A 22,802-nucleotide genomic window follows, 5' to 3' on the forward strand; every position below is an offset into this window, starting at 1 on the left:
GCAGGTCAGGCAGCGTCTGTGAAAAGAGAAACAGTTAACATTTCAGGTTGATGACCTTTCATTAGAACTGCGAAAATAGAAAGGTCAATAACTTGAAATGTCAAATTTATTTTATCCTTCACGGATGCTGTGTGACCTATTGTGCATTGCAAACATTTTCTTTTTTATTTCCACTTCCCCACATCTACAGTATTTTGCTCTGATATTAAATCAAGGCTCTGTCTGTCCTTTGGTGCATGTAAAAGATTCCCTAGCACAATTCAGAAAAGAAATGGATGTTCTGATATGCTGGTCAACATTTGGCCCTCAAGCTTGCTGATTAGTACAGGGCGAGAGGCCACTTAACTCATTGTAAGACCTTGTTGCACACAATTGCTCACCAAATTTCCTACCATTACAACAACGATTGTAGTTTTAACGCAGTCCCCAGGCACTGGCATGGCATTCGTTCAGCCCAGAGCCAGCATGCTACCTCATGACCCCCATTCAGAAAGTGGGACTTTGCCAACATGATTCAAGTAAGAAACTGGCCACTGGTTGGTTGCCCAGAAATTTAAAACAAAAATCCTGGACTTGGATTTTTTTTGGTGATTTAACTCATAAAAAACAAACAGCCTAAATACCTGAAGGCCAATACAGAAAATTACTATTTTAAACTAGCAAAACTCCATGCCTACAATAATGGTCAAACATGTATGATTTACATTTTTAGTAACTTTGTTTTAACAATGTTATACATGGCTTTCAAAATACTCATAGAGATGATCCGAGTTGTTCGTGGGATATACTTGTCAGTGGTGTAACTATTAAAAAAGGCTGGAAGAGCAAAGAACAGGCAGAAATGGGATGATAGCCAAAAGGTTTTCACGATCACATGAAAAAATATGAAGATTTTACCAAAAAAAATTAAGTCAAAGACTAATTTAGTCTGTGTTTGTTATGGTTACCAACTTCAGTTTAGGTGCACTTGATGGGAATGAAAGTTGATGGGCTCTTGAGTGAAGTTTATTATCAAATTTTGCCAAACACTAAAATAACCAAAAATAATCCCAAACAAACAAAAATAAAAACTGAAGAATTCAAATTCTAGATACACCTAAAGCTCTTCTGGATATTGCTTCTAGCTCAGAATCATCTGCAAAGTTCTGTGTTTTACCTACCCCTCTTTTTCAAAGAATGTTTCCATCAAAGCATATGGCTGAACTTTCACTTTTTAGTTCAGAAGCAGAGCACTGCTGAAATATCAGTATTCTGTTGTCTCTAGATTTATTATGCAAGCTTCTCTGCATCATTTTATGTTATTAAAATTTTGCTTTTTTTTAATCTTTAGCTTGAGATTTTGACTTTTTTTAAAATATAGTTGTGAAGAACAAAGCTAAATCAGGACCAGTAACAAATTTTTCCAAACAGAGTTGAATGTAACTAGCTTCTCACCAATCCTGGTTTTCCAGCCAAACGGCTAGGAATTGACGGACCTCCATGGGAAAGGTATCATCATACAACTGGTCCACTTTTTCTAGGAGCTGTGTATCTAGTTGATGGAGTTGATGCCATTGGGACATTCTGTAAAAGGTTTGAAGAGCAAAACTGATCAGCACCAGAACAAATAAAATTATCAGGAATTAAAAAGCAACTTAAGTACATTTTATAGAGCATCATAAAAAATTATTTCACATAGATTTTAATTTCCTTCCAAAGCAACTTAAAAACTCAAAATGCACCTTCCCTCGTTCCTACTGCTTCTCATGCATATACATCCGAATATTAAAAAAATACCCGCACACACATCCACACTTTGCTTAACTAGTATTTGTGGTAAAGCAGAGACACGAGAGATTCTGCAGATGCTGGAATCTGGAACAATACACACAATGCTGGAGGAACTCAGCAGGTCAGGCAGCATCTATGGAGGGAAATAAACAGTCGACGTTTCAGGTCAAGACCCTTCATCAGGACTGGAAGAGGGCAGAAGCCAGAATAAGGAGGACGGGGGAAGGGGAGGAGCACAGGGCTGGCCACTGGGAGATCCTTGCTTTTGTGGCAGATGGAACGAAGGTGCTCAACAAAGCGGTCATCCAATCTGTGCCGGGTCTCAACGATGTAGAGGAGGCCGCACCAGGAGCACCAGATGCAATAAATGGCACCCTCGGACTCACAGGTGAAGTGCTACCTCACTTGGAGGACTATCTAGGGCCCTGAATGGGGGTGAGGGAGGTGGTGTAGGGACAGGTGTAGCGCTTAGCACGGTTGCAGGGATAAGTGCCGGGAGGGTCATTGGTGGGGAGGGACAAGTGGACAGGGAGTCACAGAGAGAGTGATTCCTGCGGAAAGCGGGAATGGGGGCAGGAGGGAGATGTGCCTGGTGGTGGGATCTCAACATCAATTTCTCTAACTTCTGGTAACCCCTTCCCTCTTTCCCCCCTCCCCCTCCCTTTGTCTTCCCTCATTCCTGTGGCCCCCTCACCCTTTCTCTTTCCCCTCCCCCATCCTCATGACCTGCCCATCTATTCCTCATTCCCTTTTTTCCATTGTCTACTGTCCTCTCCTACTGGATTCCTTCTTCTTCAGCCCTTTGCCTCTCCTACCTATCACCTCTCAGCTTCTTACATCACTCCCTTTCATCCCCCCTCCCCCACCCACCTACCTTCCCCCTCTTTCCTGAAGTCACCTATCATCTGCTGGCCTGTGCTCCTCCCCCTCCCCTCTTATTCTGGCTTCCGCCCTCTTCCTTTCCAGTCCTGATGAAGGGTCTCGACCCGAAACGTCGACTTATTTCCCTCCATAGATGTTGCCTGACCAGCATTGTGTGTTTGTGGTAAAGCAGCAGTTTGGAAAATATTCTAAATTAAGGAAAACAATCAGTAACTGTTATTTTTTTTACTCATGGTGCGCTTACTGGTTCAGTAAAATTACATAGGAAAGTTGTAATTTTTTACAATGCAGCTCCAGTACTGATCACTACATGTATTAGCAGAGGAAAGGCGATGAACATACGAAGTCAGAAATCTGATCATCTTAAAATGTTTCATAAGAGAAAAATGAGAAAGTGCTACAGGTTCCATACCACAAAACAAACTGTAAAGGATATGTCACAGAAGCAATTGCTGTGACATCTCTAAATTGGGCTAATTTTACTCATTTATTTAGAGTTGGAATTAAACATTCTTAATTTACACGTGACTTACTGATAATGTTGATCAGAGATCAGCAAATAATTAATGAAAATATGTCAAGAAATAATTGAAGGAAAATAATACTATGGTGTGTACTTTCTAAATTCCTAACAAGAGAAGCCAAGGTAAAAGTTTAGCTCAATTTTGTTCAATTGAGCATGCTAATTTCTCACTATTTTTAATCTTATGCATCAATTATCATCTATTTTGTCCACTGTAAACAAGTTCTACCTTTTAATCATTATTATCACATTATTGAATGTGTGGAAGCTTTTAAGGAGAGTCTTAAAAAGATGAGAGAGCTGCAGAGGTAAAGATGTTTGGGAATTAAGTTCCGCAGCCCAGGGAGAGCCTAGGATGGTGAGGCAAGAAAGTGTTTTGTTACACAAGAGGATCGATTTGGGAATGAAGATTCTTTAGGGTTTGAGAACTAGAGAATGTTACATAGGCAAGATTGGAAAAAAAATACAGAAGTGAGTAAGGCAAGTTTGGAGATGGCATCAGAAAAAGGTAAGAGAAAAATCAAACCCTCTGAAGAACACTAACATAGCATTTCTGTCTCAGCATGAACTTCTCATCTGTATATCCACATTCCTTTCTAAAATTGAAGTCTTCCATGACAATATCTTAGTTAAGACCAATACTGGGACTAACTTTTTTCTGGAAAATGAAGCAGATTAAGGCCCCTGGAATCGTTAAATTGCTTCCAATCCCTCAGTCGAGCAAAAGGTACTTTGCCCTTTTCTTGTTTTTGCATCCAAATTACGGAAGCTTCCTTACCCTTCATTGAAAAACCATTCAGAAGTAATTCCACATAACCATACATGGGGCCATTTCTCCCAGACTTCTCAAATGTTAATTCTCTTTTTGGTTCTTGAAATCTCAGTTACCTCCCAATTAGTTCTGTGGTAGTTATTTATTGAACTGAGCAAACACCAAACAAGATTTTTTCAGTTCAAGAATTGCATCCTACTGCAGCAATGAAAATAGGAACAGAAATCTGGGAGTTCCATTCTCTGCCCTATTGGGGCCAAAATTCTGAGTGATGTGGTATTGAGGTAAAGCGTTGGTGATGTTCACACTTGCAATGTGAGATTGACACTATGCTTATCACATTGTCTAACTCACTATATCAACCTTTATTCATGTTTTGGGGCAGGAAAAGAAAAATTGCATGTAATTACCAGTGTCTTGTGTTTAAGTTGCAGCAATGTGTATTTAACTCCCTTTTTTGAGGATTTTTTTGGGCTTAAAATACATTGAGCTTTTTCCCCATAAGCCTTAGACCAATAATGGATTAAAAAAAAATGAAACCCTATTTATTCCATTAATAGTGAAGTGTGTTTTAAAGTTTCATTGCTTGAAGTTGAGTAAAATATAGATAAATACAGACAAGAACAAGTAGTGTTTTGAAAAGGAAACATTGAACTCTACTAGCCCTAATTTTATTTGATGAAAAGACTGATGTATAATTGCACCAATATAAACACTACACCCTTCCAATCCCCCTGACATCACCCCTTTTAGTCTTTTCCAAGAGTATGCAGTATCCAAGTATGGTGGTGATTCAGCAGTTAAATTATGTAACTAGTGACCCCAAGACGTGAACTAACCATCCAGAAATATGTGTTTAAATCCCATCACGGCAGCTATGTAATTCAAATACAGTTGATAATTTAGAGTTTTTTTTAAACTGTCATGTGTAGTACTGCTGTATTTTCAAGAAAACCTCTCTCATTCACTAATGTCCTTGAGTTTCTCACTCAGGGAAAGGAATCTGCCATCCTTATCCAGAATGGACTAGGTGTGACTCCAGATGTGACCCAGATCCACGAATATAGTAACTCCTAAATGGCTGAGCAAGCCACCAAGTTATACCATTACTATTAGGCTAAAAGAGAGAAAGAACAAAACTGATCACTGATATAAATACGATCACTGAATTTGGATATGACAGTCATTTCCAACCTATCTGTCCTACCGACAAGCAACAACCTGACATTATTTTTCTCACAGAATCACACCCTTCACAGAATGTGCCAGACTCTTCCATCACAGTTGCATAAACTCTTCAACATCCTGGATGGACACCATTGACTTGAAACTCAACTGGACCAGACACACAAATACTATGGCTACCACTGCAGATCCCAGGTTAAAAATCCTCTGGTGTGCAAATCACGTCCTGACACCCAAACCTTTTCCATCCCTTACAAGGCACAAACCAGAAGTGGAATAGAATACTTTTCACTTGCCAACTCCAACAACTTTCAGGAAGCTCAAAACCATCCAGGACAAAGCAGCCTACCTGACTGATACCCCATCCAGCATCTTAAACTCATTCCCTCCACCACTGGCACACAGTGGCTGCAATGCGCACCATCTACAGAATGCACTGCAGTTACTCACTTGGATTACTTTGGCAGCACCTCACAAACCCATGGCCTCCTTCACAAGAAAGGACGAGTGCTTCAGGCATATCAGACGAGTGCTTCAGGCAGCACCAGCACCAGCACCTGCAAGCTCTCCCTGCAAGTCACATACCACCCTGATTTGGAAGTATTTCACAGTTCTTTCATCATCGCTGGTCTAAATCCTGGAAGTTCCTGCCGAACATCACCATGGGAATACCTTCACTACATGGACCTCGAAGATCAAGAAAGTGGCTCACCACCCATATCTCAAGCCCTGCTGGCCTTATTTGTGACCCCCAGGTCCCAAGAAAAGAATCAATATAAATGAATTGGACTTACACTTTAGATCTATCAGCACTTTTGCTATTAATGAATTCATTCATGTACTTTTAGCAAAAAGAAAATCAGAAAGAGAGGAAATACATTAGTATTTATAAAAGTAGAAAACATCTGTGCATCAGCTATACATTGCCAAAGACTGGAAGTTGAGTTAATCCTTTAACAGTAAAAAGGATTAAGGAAAAGTGATTTCTCTTTGTAGGTTTATTTTCCTGTTATACCAAGAAGAATCCATATTTCTTTTCTGATTGTATCAGGGTTGCAAAGTACTATTTTACCTCACAGACCCTCAGCTCACACTGACTAACCTGTAAGTTTGGGACTTCTTTAGTCTGCAAAATACAAACCTACAGAATGGCTTTCAATCCCCCAATAGTTCAGTAGGTTTATCTAGTGAGCACATGAGTCATATTTAAACAGGAAGGTGGAACTTTTAATTTCAAGTCTGTGCTGACCCAGCTGAACCAAGTTCAAGCCTTCTAGTTGAAAGCTTCTTGCTGAGAAGACACTGCTCTTCCTCTGACCTCAGTTTTCACTGTGCACTGTTCAACAACAGGAACTCTTGTTCAAATTTGACTTTCTAACTCCTGGTTTTCCTCTGTTATCAGAACTTCACAAGAGTAGAGGACAAAACTGCTGGGACTCTGCTGATACTCAAAGACATTGTTTTAAATGAAGACTGGGTCTTTTCTAAAATTTGGCTTCTAACTTCCAAATTCCAGGACAAATCTGAACATTAAGACTACAGCCTAGAAATCTGGATATGTAATGCTTTAAAAATTAATGTTTTTGCTATATTAGAAACCATATCTGGTTCAAATGTGCTGCTCTGAAAATGTGTCTGAGCATTCTCAATCATGATTCATTGATGCATGCTGAATGTAAGTTTTACTTCGGGAGTGCATGGGATAATGTCATTCCCAATGCAACACTCCTTTTGTAGCAATAAAAGGAAAATTAGACCATGTTGCCCCAAGAGCAATCATAAGAACATTAGAAATAGGAGGAGGAATAGGCCACCTGACTCTGTGAGACTGCTCCGCCATTCATCAAGATAATGGCTGATCTTCTATTACCTCAGCGGCATTTTCCTGTACTATCCCCTTAAAATCCAGAAATCTATCAACTATTGTTTTGGATGAATTCAACAAATGAAGCTCCACAGCCCTCTGGGTGATGAAATTTCTCTGTCTTAAACATTCCAAGTTCTAAACTTCTCAGCCATGGGAAATATCCTCTCTGCATCCAACTTGACAAGCCATCTAAGAATGTTGTATGTTTCAATGAGATCTCCTCTCTTCTTAACTCTCGAGAACACAGGCCTAGTCTGCTCAATCTCATACGAGAAACCTGCCATCTCTAGAACCAGTCTAGTAAATTTTCTAAAAGTTGCACTCTCTATGGCAAGTACAACTTTAATTCGGGAAGGAGACCAAAACTATATACAAGTCTCCAGATGTATTCTTAGGCCCTTTTTAACTACATGAGACTGCAGTGTTCAAATTCTCTCATAATAAAGTTTATCAAACCATTTGCTTTTCCAATTGCTTGCTGCATCTGCCTGGTAGCTTTCAGTAATTTGTGTACAAGCACACCTAGGTCCCTTTCAACATCAACACTGGATAATCTCTCACCATTTAAAAAAAATCTGCTTTTCTGTTTTATGTCCCTAAGTGGGTGTCCTCACATTTTTCCACATCATATTCCATTGGCCATGTTTTCACTCACTCAGCTTGTCCATATACCCTTGAAGCCTTTTCATATCCTCCTCCAAACTCTTAGTCACACCTGTTAATTATCATCAGCAAACATTTGGTTGCCTCAGCCAAATTATGCCTATAGATTGGGAATAGCCATGCCCAACCACTGATCCCTCCGGTATTTGACTAGTCACAGGCCAGGCAGCCAACCAGAGAAGAATCCATTTATTCCTACTTTGCTTCTATTCAATAACCACTTTTCAATCCACGTAAGTAATTACCCCATTCTATTTACTCTATCTTTGCTTACCAACCTCTTGTGTGGGACCTTATCAAAAGCCTACTGACAAACCACCTGTACCACATCCACTGATTCCCCTTTATTTAACCCTAACCCCATTATTTTACTTATCACATGCTCAAAGAACTCCAGCACATAGGCAAAACATGATTTTCCTTCCATTGATCCATTCTGACTCTGCTCAGTTCTGCTATTCTTTAAGGTGTTCTGTTATTACATCTTTAATTCTAGATTTGAGCATTTTCCCTGCTAACAACTCAGTAATTCTCTGTTTACTCCTTCCCACTTTCTTTAAGTAGCTTCCAATAGCTTCCAATCCACAGGAACAATTCCAGAATCTGTCATTGGAGACATGTTGTCCTTGTAGCATAGCACTAGACTGAGACGCCATTAAAGTAATGCTCATATTTGCCTTTGTTCATTTAGGGCTCTGATCCCCGCTGGCACCAAAAGCCCCAACCCACTGATCTCCCTGCCAAATCTCTGATCTCATTACTCTCGTCATCTTAATCACTGACAATCTTTGATAACCTTCTTTCACTCTCACCCACATCTGCTTCCCCCCCCCAACTCAACTTCCTTCTATGTCTGTCACTAGAAAAACAACTCTTCCCAAATACTTACATTTCCCTAAGGCTGCATATAGTGACAATACTATAGTCAGCTGAATGGATGTGATTGATTAAATTCTTGTCAATCAAGCAATAATTTTAAATATACAAACTTCCATTCACTGAATTTTTATCTGGAGAAATCTCCCTGCTTTTGTTGGAAGAAATTGCTATACTTTCTGACCATCTGCTCTACAAATGGTCTCTGTTTCTTGAGAACATTACTGAACAGCAAACAATTTGCTGTGTGTCATATGCCCCCTTCCACCTCCAACCCATTGGCTGACATGGTGTTGCCAATAAATATTCTGTTTGCAAAATCCCAACTGCTTAGCATCTGCCCTTGCTGGAACTAATGATCCGTTCAACTCCACCAGCTCCACTATTTCTCCTTTAGTTCTGTTAAAACCATTATTCTCTTTCACTTTGGCCACTCATCTCCACTGCCTCAAGTTGAAGGAAGATTTTGCCACTGGCTCCTAGATCTGACTGTCCCAGTTAAAGCACAATTGGGTCTATGTTAGCCAATATTTTGTTATTAGTTCTCCCTCCTTGAGTGCTGTTCTACCTGTCCTTGAAATCTGCAGGCACCAGCTCTTTTCTCAACAAACCTTAAAGTCCTCCATTCTTTCAACAAATCACCAAGTTTGCAACTTCCCTTTGCTCTCCAAGGTCCTTGAAAGTGTTATTACCATCCAAATCCATACGAACCTTCCTTAGAACTCCACATCTACATTTCTCTTATCGGGTCTGCATAACAGTGAAACACCTTTTACTAAAGTCACAGATAGCCTCCTGTGAGGCTGGCAAAGATTCACCATGCATCCTCATCTGTCTTTGACATGGCTAATCACATAATTTTTCTCCAACACCTCTCCATGGTGTGATACTGTGTGGTTACATTCAAATCTATCCAGTCACAGCAGAAATTCACCTGTAATCAATTCTCTCCTGCTCTATCAGATTGGTGACCCACTTCATCTATTTTTAGCTGCTTACATTTCATTTTTACACTTCCCACATAGAATGAGCAGTGATTAAGAAATACCAAATATGGAAAGACCAAGGTCTTTTTCCCCCACCATATACTTTTCTCCTAAAGCACAATTTCATCCCTCTCCCTGGCTCCATCCTTGCCTCATCTCATTTGTTACTGAAATCCTTCGTTACTTCTACACATAACTATTTCATATCCCCGGCTGATTTTTTCCTGCTTACTTTAAGTCATCCAGAACTATTTTCCCCCATGTCCTAACTCCTCTGAAATCCTACATTGCCTCCTTGTCAATTTCAATATTCTTATCCTTGCTTTCAAAAAGGCCCTAAACACTGGAATTCCTTCCTTAAATATCCTCTATTTCTATCTCTAATCCTCTAAGATGCTTCTTAAAATCTACCTCTTTAATCAAGTATTGGACATCTGCCTTCATATCTCCTATTGCCTCGAAATGATGGATAGAGGACTTGAGGCAGGAAGCAAAGGTATATCCATCAGCAAAGACCTACTTTCATGGAGCCTTCAGAGATACCACGTCCTACCAAGATCTCTCTTTTGAACAATGCATTCACAAGCTCAGGTTGATCACTGAGATATGTGACATTCTGTAGAAAAAAACTTCCACCACACTCTCATGGATGAAATGCTCTCTCAGCTTCCTGATCACAGGAAATTTCCTCACAGTCAGAGATTACCTCTGCCCTGTCTCCCAACTTGTTTTACACTGTTATATCAGAAAGGTCATTCAGGCTCTTTATTCCTGAAGAAATTGCTCCATCTGCTTTGATTTCAATGTGGAACAGGCATCTCAGACATAGGGATTTGCCAACATTGTTGGCTTCCCAGAGATGCAGACAGTCATTGACAGTACTTATGTGTTCTTAAGGGCTCCCCTTAATGACCTGGAACTTTTTATGAATGGGAATATTTTCCACTCTCTCAACATGTGGTACATGAGAAAAAATTTCTCTTGGTCAATGCCATGCTGCCAGGAAGCATGCTTGACTCCCTCATCCTGATGGAGTCCACACAGCCAGACATTTCCAATAGCCTACACTGCCCATATGAGTGGATCCTAGGCACAAGTGGCTACCCTCTACATCCCTGATATTCAGTGTGCTGTCCAACTGTACCAGCCAAGCACAGGATACAACAACAGCAATGCATGTATTAGGATCACGGTGGAAACTGGCATTGGTCTCCTGAGATTTTGTTGTCTGCATCGGTCCAGGGATACTCTGGAATATATGCCAACAAGATAAGAGGACTTCATCTTTGTGTTTCATGCTTTATAACCTTTACAATTAAAGATGCAGCCTCTACCAGAGGAAAAAAATCTAAAAGACCCACAGGCTGAGGACCATGAGGTGGACTCTGCACAGCAGCAGGAGCAAGGGGAACAGGAGGGAGAGGAAACCTATTGAAGGATATCCTTGATCAGCATCCAGAGTCTCCTCTCCCCTCTGAGTTGGGGTACAGGTATTAGCTGCATGGGATAAAAGGGAATCCCTAAAAGGGAGCAATTTTCAATAGGAACCTGCAAAGTGAAAGTTCCCAGTGCAAACCAAGTCACCCAATACACACTATAATCCTTACCATTTGCAGAATAGACCCAACTTTCAATCAGAAGAGCCAGATGACAAGCAAAACCCCCTAAAATCTTGCTGTGCATTCCATTCCACCTGCAATGAATATAATGTTTCACCAGAAGATTTTCTGATCCTATAATACAAATTCTCTGAGTTGCACCTTGTTAAAATAACCGTGACCTCTGGACAAAATACATTTTCCTTGGATTAATTCACTCTGCACGTCTAAACATAGGTCAAGAGCTTGACTGTGGCTCTACATTAATAGTCGTTAGCAAGTTAGCCACAGTCCCCAAATGCATTATACATAATGACATTTTGATCGTAATGGCATTCAGTGGGTAGTGAGATGCATTCAGCAGTTAACATTTCAAGCCAATGAAGTCCACAATCATACATCATTGAGGGATTTCTCATGAGACTCCAACTGAGGTTCATTTTATGCTAATAAAACAATTGGCCATTTCTGGATACCCAAGGTCCACAACTGATGAGGAATCAGTGATAGAAGCATCACACATTTCACTCAGCTCACAACAACTGGATCTGATCAATGTAGTGTGATGCCTTTGTGTACAAACCATGATTCTTCACTAAAGCTCTATCATCTGATCCTGTTACTTTCAATCCCCTGTAATAAAGACAGGCTCCAAGAGAAGAGGTAATGTGGAGCATATGCTCCATCTCACTATGTGATCCCACTCACATTTTTCTGTCTCATGAAGTAACCACTCTCTCAGAGGTGGTCTGATAAGTACTGTAAGCACAGAAAATGAAGGGAATATGAATTGTGAGATATTGATCAACTCATATGTGGAGGAGGAAGGGTCCATATGCAGCCATTGCCAGAACAGCATGGGAAGCCAGCCATGAGTTTTTAAGTCTTTCACAATCATGTGATCCACCATGATTTTACATGGCGCCTTCATATTAAATGCCTTTCTACATGGTGTAGCATTAACACGTCCAAAGGGTAACCATGATACTAGCAATCTCTCGAGGAAAAGCACGGCAGATTATACAGTGATGACTGCAGCTCACACAGCAGTTACACTTATGTATAAGAATGCATTTCCACAGTGGTAGTCTTGAAAATACATTATAACAATGACAAATAAAATAATACAATAATAAATAGTAACACCTTTTAATACCTTTCCTATTTCACAACCTTGCAGTCCTGGTAAAATAATCACAAGCACTCACTGGAATGGAAAGGGCTGGGTACATGGCATAAAGACAGACCACTCTGTCCAGTGGTTGGAAAAAGATAAGAACAGCAAAACAAAATAACTAATCTTGCAGCAAGCAGCGCCTTGGACATTGATAGGGTGAATGCACACAGTCTTTTTCCCAGGGAAAGAGAACGAAAAAGTAGAGGGCACAGGTTTAAGGTGGGGCTGGAAGATTTAAAAGAGACTTGGGGGCAATTTCTTCATGCAGAAGGCAGTGCATGTATAGAATGAGCTGCCAGAGAAAGTGGTTGAGGCATACAATAGCAACATTTAGAAGACATTTGGATAAGTACACGGATAGGAAAGGTTTAGAGTGATATGGGCCAAATGTCGGCAAGTAGGACTAGCTTAGGTGAGCACTTTAGTCAGCATGGACAAGTTGGGCCAAAGGGCCTGTTTCCATGCTATATTACTCTATTTAATTTATATTTCTTTGTGTAACTGTTTCAATGTCCTCGTGCCACTTCACAGAATCCTCTATGTGGCTTCAGTGTGGTTACTGAAACAGTTTCCCCTTTCACTTTCAGCATGTACAGAAGTCTTTAATGGCCTACAAGGAGCACTTGCCTTGGACGGGCTGCCTTCAGATTGCTACCCAGGGCCAAACGAAGGATCAATCTGTTGCTGCTAGCTGCAGGGCAAGGATGAGGCATGCTGCCTGAAGAGCTGTGCCAGGGGGTGAATTGATGACTTTATGAGGGGGACACTAATGTTATGAACATGCAAGGTAGGCAACCTCTTGGGGGACTGGGTAAACAATGGTGCAACCATCTGCTGGTACTGACCACACAACTGTTGTTTGAACCTTCAGAGACTTAAATGTTGGTAGACTGCGAATCTATGTTGGTCCTTGTACAGTCATAGAGCAATATACAGGGCCTTCGGCTCAACGAGTCCATGCTGACCACGGTGCCCACCCAGCTAGTTCCTTAAAGCCCCACCCCTCCAAGTGCTTCCTAAATTATACTGTTGTACCTGCTCAACCGCTTCCTCTGGCAGCTCATTCCATATACTCACCGTCCTCTGCGTGAAAAAGTTGCCCCTCAGGTCCCTTTTAAATCTTTCCGCTCTCAATCTAAATCTAACCCCCCTCTCTTGTTTTTGACTCCCCTACCCTGGGGAAAAGACTGTTACCATCCACCTTATGTTCCTCATGATTTTAAAAACCTCTATAAGGTTACCCCTCATTCTCCTATGATTCACGGAAATAAAGACCTCGCCTGCCCAACCTTTCCCTCTAGCTCGGGCCCTCAAGTTCTGACAACATCCTCATAGATCTTTTCTGCACTCTTTGCAGTTTAATGTCTTTCCTACAACAGGGTGACCAAAACTGTACACAGTACTTCAAGTGCAGCCTCACCAACAACTTATACAACTGCAACATAATGTCCCAACTCCAATACTCAATGCCCTGACGGATGAAGGCCAACGTGCTAAATGCCTTTTTAATCACGCCGTCTACCATGTCTTCTCCTTGGAATCAGCTCTCTGTGAGATCTTAGCAAGACTCTGCTCATGACAAAGATATGAGAGTGGTAGCTGGGTAGGGATAAAGGTGGGGTTAGTGGGTGACATTGCTTATTTCTGTTTCTACTGTGGTAAGGTAATTTTCCTTTTATCATTTCTCAGTTCCAATAGGAGGATGATCTGCTTGTGCCTGACATCTCTCTGCTCTGGCAGGAGAGAAATCTGTTGATGTATGATATCTCTGCTCTTACAGAATAACGAGCTGTTGATATGAAGCACTGTTTTGCTCCTGCAGAGTTGTGATCTGCTCATGGGTAGCGTTCCTGTATTCACTGAGAACAATCTGCTCAGAAATGGCATCTTGTTACTCATTTGTTATCATCAGCTCCCTGGTGGCATGTTAATGTCCCTTAGGCCTTCAAGCTGCCTGATGTGGCAGAGAACAGACCTCTTGCTATATGAGAATGAGATTGCATGGAGGCAGAAGGATCTTGGTGGCTGCCATCTGTGCCACTACCGTAGTTGTTACCTGGACAAGTAGGAGATGTTTGATGGGATTGTCACTGAGCCATTGCAAAGAAATGCACATGACACCTAGAATGGAGGTTGTAGAGTCCTGGCTCCATATATCCTCCAGTAAGAGCACTCAGATGGTCTTCTCCATGTTCCTCATCATCTCCTAGATTTTGCTATGCAGCCTTAACAATGTGTTCACCATCTCAGTATGCATTTGCCTTGCCATGTAAACATACCAATTGTGATGCTCATCTGAATACTCTGGGCCAGTACAGATGTTTGGGCCTCCTCTCTGGCATGTCTCTGCAAAATATTCCCTCTGCATGAAAAAACAACAAGATGCTGGAGGAACTACTGAGTTCCTCCAGCATCTTGTTGATTTTTTCATCTAGATTCCAGCATCTGCAGTCCTTTGTTTCTCTGGTATTCCCTCTGCATGTTGCTAGGCGGTTGGTACTTGATGCATCTTCCATCAACAGGGGTCCCTCTAAGTTTATCTGATCACCCCTTGGGATACCAGTCTCTGAAGTAATGCTGTGGGTTACCAGGGGCAAAGGCATACTCGATGCAACACATTCAGGAAGCAAGGTTCAGTGCACATGTTTAGTGCCTCCGGCCAGACTGAATTTCAAGGAAATTGTGGCGAGGTGCCAGATATTGTCCTATGAAGTACCTTGGCTTATTGAACTATATCAAAGTTGTGTTTTGTTGATGATGATTAATAGTCAATAGCTGAATGAATGATCTCATGGTCATTTCAGGTTGGTCAACAAGATTACAGCACATGGAATTGAGAATAATAGGCATGGACTGAGAATTGGTTAGCAGTTGGAAGGCAAAGATTGGGAATAAATGGGTCTCACTCCAGATGTCAGGCTATGACTAGTGGGGTACTGCCATGATCAGTACTGGGCCCCCAGCTAGTCACAATTTACAGTAACAATTTGGCTGAGGGGACCACATGTCATATTTCCAAGTTTGCTGATGATAGAAATCTGGGTGGAATTGTGAATAGGAAGGAGAATTGTAAAGATGCTTCAAAGGAATATAGACAGGCTGAATGAATGTGAGAGAACATGGCAGATGGAATATGATGTGCAAAAATGTGAGGTCATCCATTTTGGTGCACAAAACAGAACATCTAAGTATCCTTGTACACAAATCACTGAGAGGTATCATGCAGCTGTAGCAAGCAAGTAGGAAGGCAAATTATGTCACACATTACTACATGAGGTCTGAGTACTGGAATAAAGATTCTTATTGAAATTAGACACTGATGAAAGGGCACCCGGAGTCCTACGAATAGCTTTGGTCTCTTTACCCAAGAAAAGGGATATACTTGCCATATTGCAAGGGCACTGGATTGGTTCTGAGAATGGCAGGTATATTGAATGAAGAGAGATTGGGCCTGTACTCCCCAGAATTTATAAGAATGAGATGAGATCTCATTGAACCATACATAATTCTTCTAAGATTAAAAAGGAGGATTTTCCCCCCAGGCTCTGATCAGGGATCCTGGTCTCAGATTAGAGGGTGTGCCGTTTAGGATGAGGAGAAATTTATCCACTTAGATACTGTCAATTCTTTGCAATTCTCTACCCTGGAAGGCAGTGGAGGCTCAGTCAGTGAGTTCATTCAAAACGAAGTTTGATAAGAGTTCTGAATATTAAGAGAATATGGGGACAGTGCAGAAGAATGGAGCTGAAGTAAAAGACCAGCTAAATTTTGATGAATGCCACAACAAGCCTGAAAGGCGAGATGGCATATCCCTGCTCCTCACTCTTGCGTCATTCTGTTTACTCGTTCTCAACACAACAAACACTTATGCATTGTGATTGATCTTTTTTTCGCGTTCCAACCCGTTTACACACTACATAGATAAGAAACATAAAGTTAGCCGAATTGAGTCACCGCTATCACGTTTGACGAATGTCGCTCAAGGGGTTTTCCTTTGCCAATGACCTCAGGTCTTGTAGGAACACGTCACGCAGTACACAAGACATATTCCGAGTAAATCCTGACCCGCGTGCAATCATGAATTTCGAGTGGGCCACACTGGAATTTCCGTAAGGTTGATTAAAATGTAACGGATTGGTCCAAAATAAATGTTAATTGTTAGCAAGGGCAGCACGACACCATTGAAAGGAACAAAGGGGTCTGCAGTACAATCAACTATTCCACGGTGTAAGTGGAACAGTTACACCCACACCTCTCAGGCAACACATCAAGTAAAAGTTTGCTGGTGTGAAAAATGCGCAGCTACAGAAAGGCTTATTCCATAATTTCTGTTTTATTTTCCCAGCAAATTCGCAATTTGTATCCAATCTAATTCTTAGAAGTTTTGAAAAGTTGCTAAGATTCGGGTAATCATCACACCAAAACAGCGCCTGTTTCTCTGCTTGGAACTATTTCACGATTAAAAGAGTACATGGTATTTTCAAATAAATATGTTCCTTTTGGAGCTAGGAAACGAAGCCCATTTATCCACAACAGGCTTGCGAAATTGGAATCAATGAGAGGAAAGCATCCACTTAACTGACTGAAACACTCGAGGATGATTGCGGGTTGTCCCAGTATCATCACCCGTAACATATCGAACGGAAGAAAAGGAGAATTGAATACGGATGGACATTCAAAGTATTGACGGAAAACAAAACGAATCGTATTAAATAAATAATAATGTTTCCACCTGTGTTCATCACTCACCTTACAGTTTCTTTTCAGTAAGTCGCACTGTGTGTGTGTGTTTGCTGCAGTAGTGATCAGAGAGCTCAGTCAGTATACATGTGTGCCTCAACCGGCAGACTGGGTGTTAAGTGCATCGCTGAAGTGCAACAGCGTGTGTTGCATTTACTCAGCCTGTGACGATCAGCGATTCCGTCACTGGGCAGCGCGGTGCGTTGGCAGCGCCCCCATTCCCCCGAGCGGCCGACCGATGCGCGCTGCGCTGGCCAAGAGCTTTCGATGCAAACGCACTGAGGCGTGTCGGCGAAAGGCCTGGCGGGGACCCGCGCTTGTCCTCTCGGACCCGCGCGACCTGAGAACCCCCCCCCCCCCCCACATTGCGCACGCCCCGTTTGGGAAAGGATGTTGCAGCTTCCCCCCTCCCCTCTTCCCCTCCTCCCCTCTTCCCCTCCTCCCCTCTTCCCCCGAATTCGAAGGGCCGAATTACCTCTTTTTGTGTCACCTCATTTTTATGATTTGGTATTTACATCAAGAGAGAGGTTGTGTTGGAGCTGTTAGAAAATCCCCGGGGCCTGACGGAATATTCCCCAGGCTGCTCCGCGAGGTGAGGGAGGAGATTGCTGAACCGTTAGCTAGGATCTTTGAGGCCGTGTTGTCCACGGGAATGGTACCGGAGGATTGGAGGGTGGCAAATGTTGTCTCCTTATTCAAAAAAGGTAGTAGGGATAGTCCAGGGAATTATGGACCAGTGAGCCTTACATCTGTGGTGGGCAAGCTGTTGGAAAGGATTCTTAGAGATAGGATCTATGGGCATTTAGAGAATCATGGTCTGATCAGGGACAGCCAGCATGGCTTTGTAAAGGGCAGATCATGTCTCACAAGCCTGTTAGGGTTCTTTGAGGAGGTGACCAGGCAGATTGATGAGGATAGTGCAGTAGATGTGGTCCACATGGATTTTAGTAAGGTGTTTGACAAGATTCCACATGGTAGGCTTCTTCAGAAGGTCAGAGGGCATGGGATCCAGGGAAGCTTGGCCGTGTGGATTCAAAATTGGCTTGCCTGTAGAAAGCAGAGGGTTGTGGTGGAGCGAGTCCATTCAGATTGGAAGGCTGTGACTAGCGGTGTCCCACAAAGATCGATTCTGGGACCTCTGCTTTTCGTGATTTTATTAATGATTTGGATGAGGGGGTAGAAGGGTGGGTTGGCAAGTTTGCAGATGACACAAGGTTGGTGGTTTTGTGGATAGTGTGGAGGATTGTTGAAGATTGCAGAGGGACATTGATAGGATGCAGAGCTGGGTTGAGAAGTGGCAGATGGTGTTCAATCCAGAGAAGTGTGAGGTGGTACACTTTGGAAGGACAAACTCCAAGGCAGAGTACAAAGTTAACGGCAGGATTCTGGGTAGTGTGGAGGAGCAGAGGGATCTGGGGGTTCATATCCACAGATCCCTGAAAGTTGCCTCACAGGTGGATAGGGTAGTTAAGAAAGCGTATGGGATGTTAGCATTCATAAGTCGTGGGATCGAGTTTAAGAGCCGCAAGGTAATGATGCAGCTCTACAAAACTCTGGTTAGACCACACTTAGAGTACTGTGTCCAGTTCTGGTTGCCTCATTATAAGAAGGATATGGAAGCGTTGGAAAGGGTGCAGGAGAGATTTACCAGGATCCTGCCTGGTTTGGAGAGTATGCATTATGAGGAGAGACTAAGGGAGCTAGGGCTTTACTCTTTGGAGAGAAGGAGGATGAGGGGAGACATGATAGAGGTGTACAAAATATTAAGAGGAATAGAGTAGACAGCCAGCGCCTCTTTCTCAGGGCACCAATGCTCAATACAAAAGGGCATGGCTTTAAAGTAATGGGTGGCAAAGTCAAGGGAGATATCAGAGGAAAGTTTTTTACCCAGAGAGTGGTTGGTGCATGGAATGCGCTGCCTGGGGTGGTGGTGGAGGCAGGTACATTGGTCAAATTCAAGAGATTGCTAGATAAGCATATGGAGGAATTTAAAATAGAGGGATATGGGGGAGGTAGAGGTTAGATAGTCTTAGGTGAGGTTTAAAGGTCGGCACAACATTGTGGGCCGAAGGGCCTGTATTGTGCTGTACTGTTCTATGATTCTATGATCCTATGATTTACATTTTGACTACCAATGGATTATGAACCTGAGTGCCCAGCATGCTCAATTGGTTCCATATCAGTATTCATCTAACTGGATCTAGAATGGGGATGTAAGAATTAATGAAAGTTATGCATTCTAACCTTCTTTGGATAATGTATATAGAAAACTTTTTCAGCAACTGATCAGAGCAGCAAAATTTATGTCAGGTTTAACAAGAATGAGCACTTTATCAAGTGCTTTTTCCAGAAAGTCTAAATTTCAAGGACGATTATTCCCTTTAATATGCCCTTATTTTAATATTTTCATTTTATCATACTCTTATAACCACACTAGCATCCATCTCCTTACCCTTATTAATTCCTTACAGTTTTTTCCCCTCTTCCTCCCCTTGATCCAAATAATTCCCCTACTTTTCCCCACTTAATCATCTTGACCTAATTATTCCCAGCTGCCTCATCTTGTTGATCTGAAACCTGTTTCTATCTATGTTCAAAGCCACAGCTCAAGTTGTAAGTATACAATTTTAGTAACTAACTACAAAAAAGCTATATCCTAAGGAACATTTTTGTACAATATTATACTTGTTTATTTTTTCAAGCTGTGTGAACTTTCGTTCCATCCAAAGAAATCAACTTGTTGAACAGCCTCAGCTCATGAAATACAACTGAATATAATTGTTGGGGCTTTCTTGGATTAGACAGATTTCAGCTTTATTCAAAACTGATGTAATCATTCAATATGTTTTTTTTTCTGAAAATGACTTGTCTCCTTCCAGCTCTTCAGATGGAAAGCCAGAATGGACTATCTCCAGTGTCTGTCTGTTCCATGCATGCTTCTGAAAACATGGATCTAAGTCATGTTTGGAGATCGAGGAGATGCTTCCCAAGGCTCCCCTCCAATCCCACATTGTGTTTCCTCATGGAACCACCTTTGAAAAACGGTATTCAAATTAGATTTCCACATCAGCTTGAAGTAATAATTAAGGTCCCAACTAAAATGGGAACATGGGATCCGTGGCATTGAAATTCCCTGGCCTCAGAAGTGCTCCAGAAAACCATTTGCTTTTTAAAAGGCAAGAGTAGATGCCTGAGGGAATATGGGGAAATGGGCTTAAACTATTGCTTGTATTTAATGCATCGGTAGGTTAAAAGAAGCTTCTGCCAGGCCAAAAACAGATTCAAAAAGCTTAGTTTGTGATACAAATATTTTTTACTCCATTATCACACATAGGGTATCAAGCAGTTTTGTGATTCAAGTTGAATCATTTCTTCCAAAAATAATTACCTGTTGAGCCTTTCATTGGGATTCCCGTGGATATTCCACTGAAGAAACAGTAGTTGAATGGGAGAACCCCTAATTACATGTGACAGTGTGTCAGTAAGTTCACCACCTACAGTTTTTGGGATGAGACACTAAACCAATGGCCTCATCCACTATCTGAGGTGAATGCAAAATATCCCACAGCTCTATTTTGAAGACCAGCAAGGAAGTTCTCCTTGTGTCTTGACAGTATTTATCTTTCAACCAGTACTATTAAAAACATTACCTGGACATTTTCCCATTGCAGTTTATAAGATTCTGCTATTTGTGAATTGTCAGCCATACTTGCTTCATCGCTACAGTAACTGTGGGCTATCTGGTATCATGAAAGGTACTATGCAAATTTAAGTCTATCATATTACTGGCAAAAGACAATTAATAGTAGAATCCTAGTAGCTTCAATACTCTCAATAAGTGACCATGAATAATAGCCACTGAAAATTTCCACAGAAGTTTTCATGATGTCATCCTAATGTTGGGAGAAACTCTAGAAAAACATTACTTCTGTGTTTTTTTCTTATTTTTTTACCATTGTATTAATATATTTTAGCTACAGGCTTGCATATCAGACTGCTACACCAGCTACAGGCTTGCATAGAGCACTGAGTGACCGTAAATTTTTAAGAAGTGGAATTTCCCCTTTAGCTGCAGTGCCTCACCCACAGAGGATATACCATAGTGCACAGAATTTGTGCAGCGTCCAAAGTTATCTCATGCAGATGTCATCTATATTTTCTCCTGCTTTCTTTCACATTCACTGCATCAATCTCAAAGTTGGTGCTTACTTTTTGTCTTACTCTGTTATCCTTTGACTTTCCGTGTACGCTTTGTTTCTTCTTCATTCCTCACTTTACCTATTTTGTAATTTCTCTTCCTATGTGTACCTTCTGGTTTCTTTATTTTCACTTTGCTTGACACTTCAGTTTTCTGTTCCTATTTTGCAACCTGTGGAAAAATACTGTAAAGAAAACACAAGGAATTATACATTTTTCTCCATTCCATTTTTTCATAAATGTTTGGTCCTTTCGGAGCCAAGTAGCAGCCAAGAAAATACAAGTTTTTGAAGATATTTTTCCCTTTCAGAATTGTGCCTTTCTTTCTGAAAGACACTGACTCAAGCCATGGTTTAGTTCCACTGGAGCTGGTGGGATTCTAGCACCTTGTAGAAGTGTGCACTAATCATGCGGTTAACTTAAGGTCACAAGTGACATAAATGATCCTAATCTTGTAAACACTAAATATCCAACAAATTGTACTTCACAGTAGGGGCCAGTAAAATCTTTGTTTTGCATGCTATCCATACAGATCATTCCAAAACGTCAAGGTAGTACAAAGGCAAAAGCAGTAACAGAATGCAGAATATTATATTGAAGTTACTGTTACAGAGAAAGTGCAGTGCAGGCAGACAAGGTGCCAGTGCAAGGGCCAGGACAAGGTAGATTGAGAGATCAAGAGTTCACTAATAAATCTTTTTCTTTCCTTTCTTTTATATTATATTCATTTACTAAGAGATCGTTGGATCTACAGATTTTTTTTATATTTTATTGTTCTTTATGATTATCTATGCTATGATTGTTATCCTGATCTCTTTGGATTACATGTATAAATATTGATGCTATATATCAATCTGTATTAATTTGAAAACTAATAAAAAGATTGAAAGAGTTCACCTTTATTGTTCAAGAGGTCTGTTCAGTGGTCAAGAGTTCAAACTGACCTATCAAAGAGAACTGAGAGACTGCTGTGTGGACTTCACCACACTGTGCCATACAACCCGAGGACTTTTCAATTCACCAGATGGACCATACAGTGTCTTCAGGCAAAGGAGGCAGAGGGTTCTGCTTCCTAATCAACTCCTTGTGGTGCTCAGATATGATGGCCCTGGCGAGTTCCTGACTTGGAATATCTCATGGTGAAATGTCATCCATCCTACCTGCCACAGGAGTTCACTTCAGCTATCATGACAGCAGTCTACAACCCACCCCAGGCAGATGTGAAGCTTGCACTCAATGAACTATAGTTAGTGATCAACAACCTTGAAACGGGTTACTCTGAGGCCCTCTTCATCATAGCCGGTGACTTCAACCAGGCCAACTTTGGCCCAAACACCTTTGACCATTGCTACACAACCATCAAAGATGCCTACTGAGCCAGACCCTGCCCACACTTTGGTAAAGCAGACCACCAGGCTGCACTCCTCTCTGCATACAAACAGAAGCTGAAATGTGAGGATCCAGTACAGAAAGTCATTCAACGCTGGTCTGAGGAAATAGATGAGCTTCTAACGCAACTGCTTTGAGTCGTTAGGCTGGTCCATGCTCAAAGACTCAGCAGCCAAC

The 22,802-nt window shown here is 41.5% G+C and overlaps 1 protein-coding gene across 1 annotated transcript in view; it reads right to left on the bottom strand.

Annotated features, from left to right (window-relative positions):
- Nucleotides 1–17,139, bottom strand: part of stat4 (signal transducer and activator of transcription 4) — an 85,917-nt gene extending 68,778 nt beyond the window's left edge. Inside the window, exons 1-2 of the mRNA XM_052027795.1 lie at nt 17,049–17,139; nt 1,435–1,563 (exon numbers count right to left, since the gene is read on the bottom strand). Coding sequence (XP_051883755.1) covers nt 1,435–1,562 — 128 coding nt within the window. The 5' untranslated portion in view covers nt 1,563; nt 17,049–17,139. The remainder of the gene's footprint in view (nt 1–1,434; nt 1,564–17,048) is intronic.
- Between the last annotated feature and the right edge of the window lie 5,663 nt (nt 17,140–22,802).

Source organism: Pristis pectinata, chromosome 1 (genome assembly GCF_009764475.1).
Source record: "Pristis pectinata isolate sPriPec2 chromosome 1, sPriPec2.1.pri, whole genome shotgun sequence".
In the NCBI taxonomy this organism is placed as follows: domain Eukaryota; kingdom Metazoa; phylum Chordata; class Chondrichthyes; order Rhinopristiformes; family Pristidae; genus Pristis; species Pristis pectinata.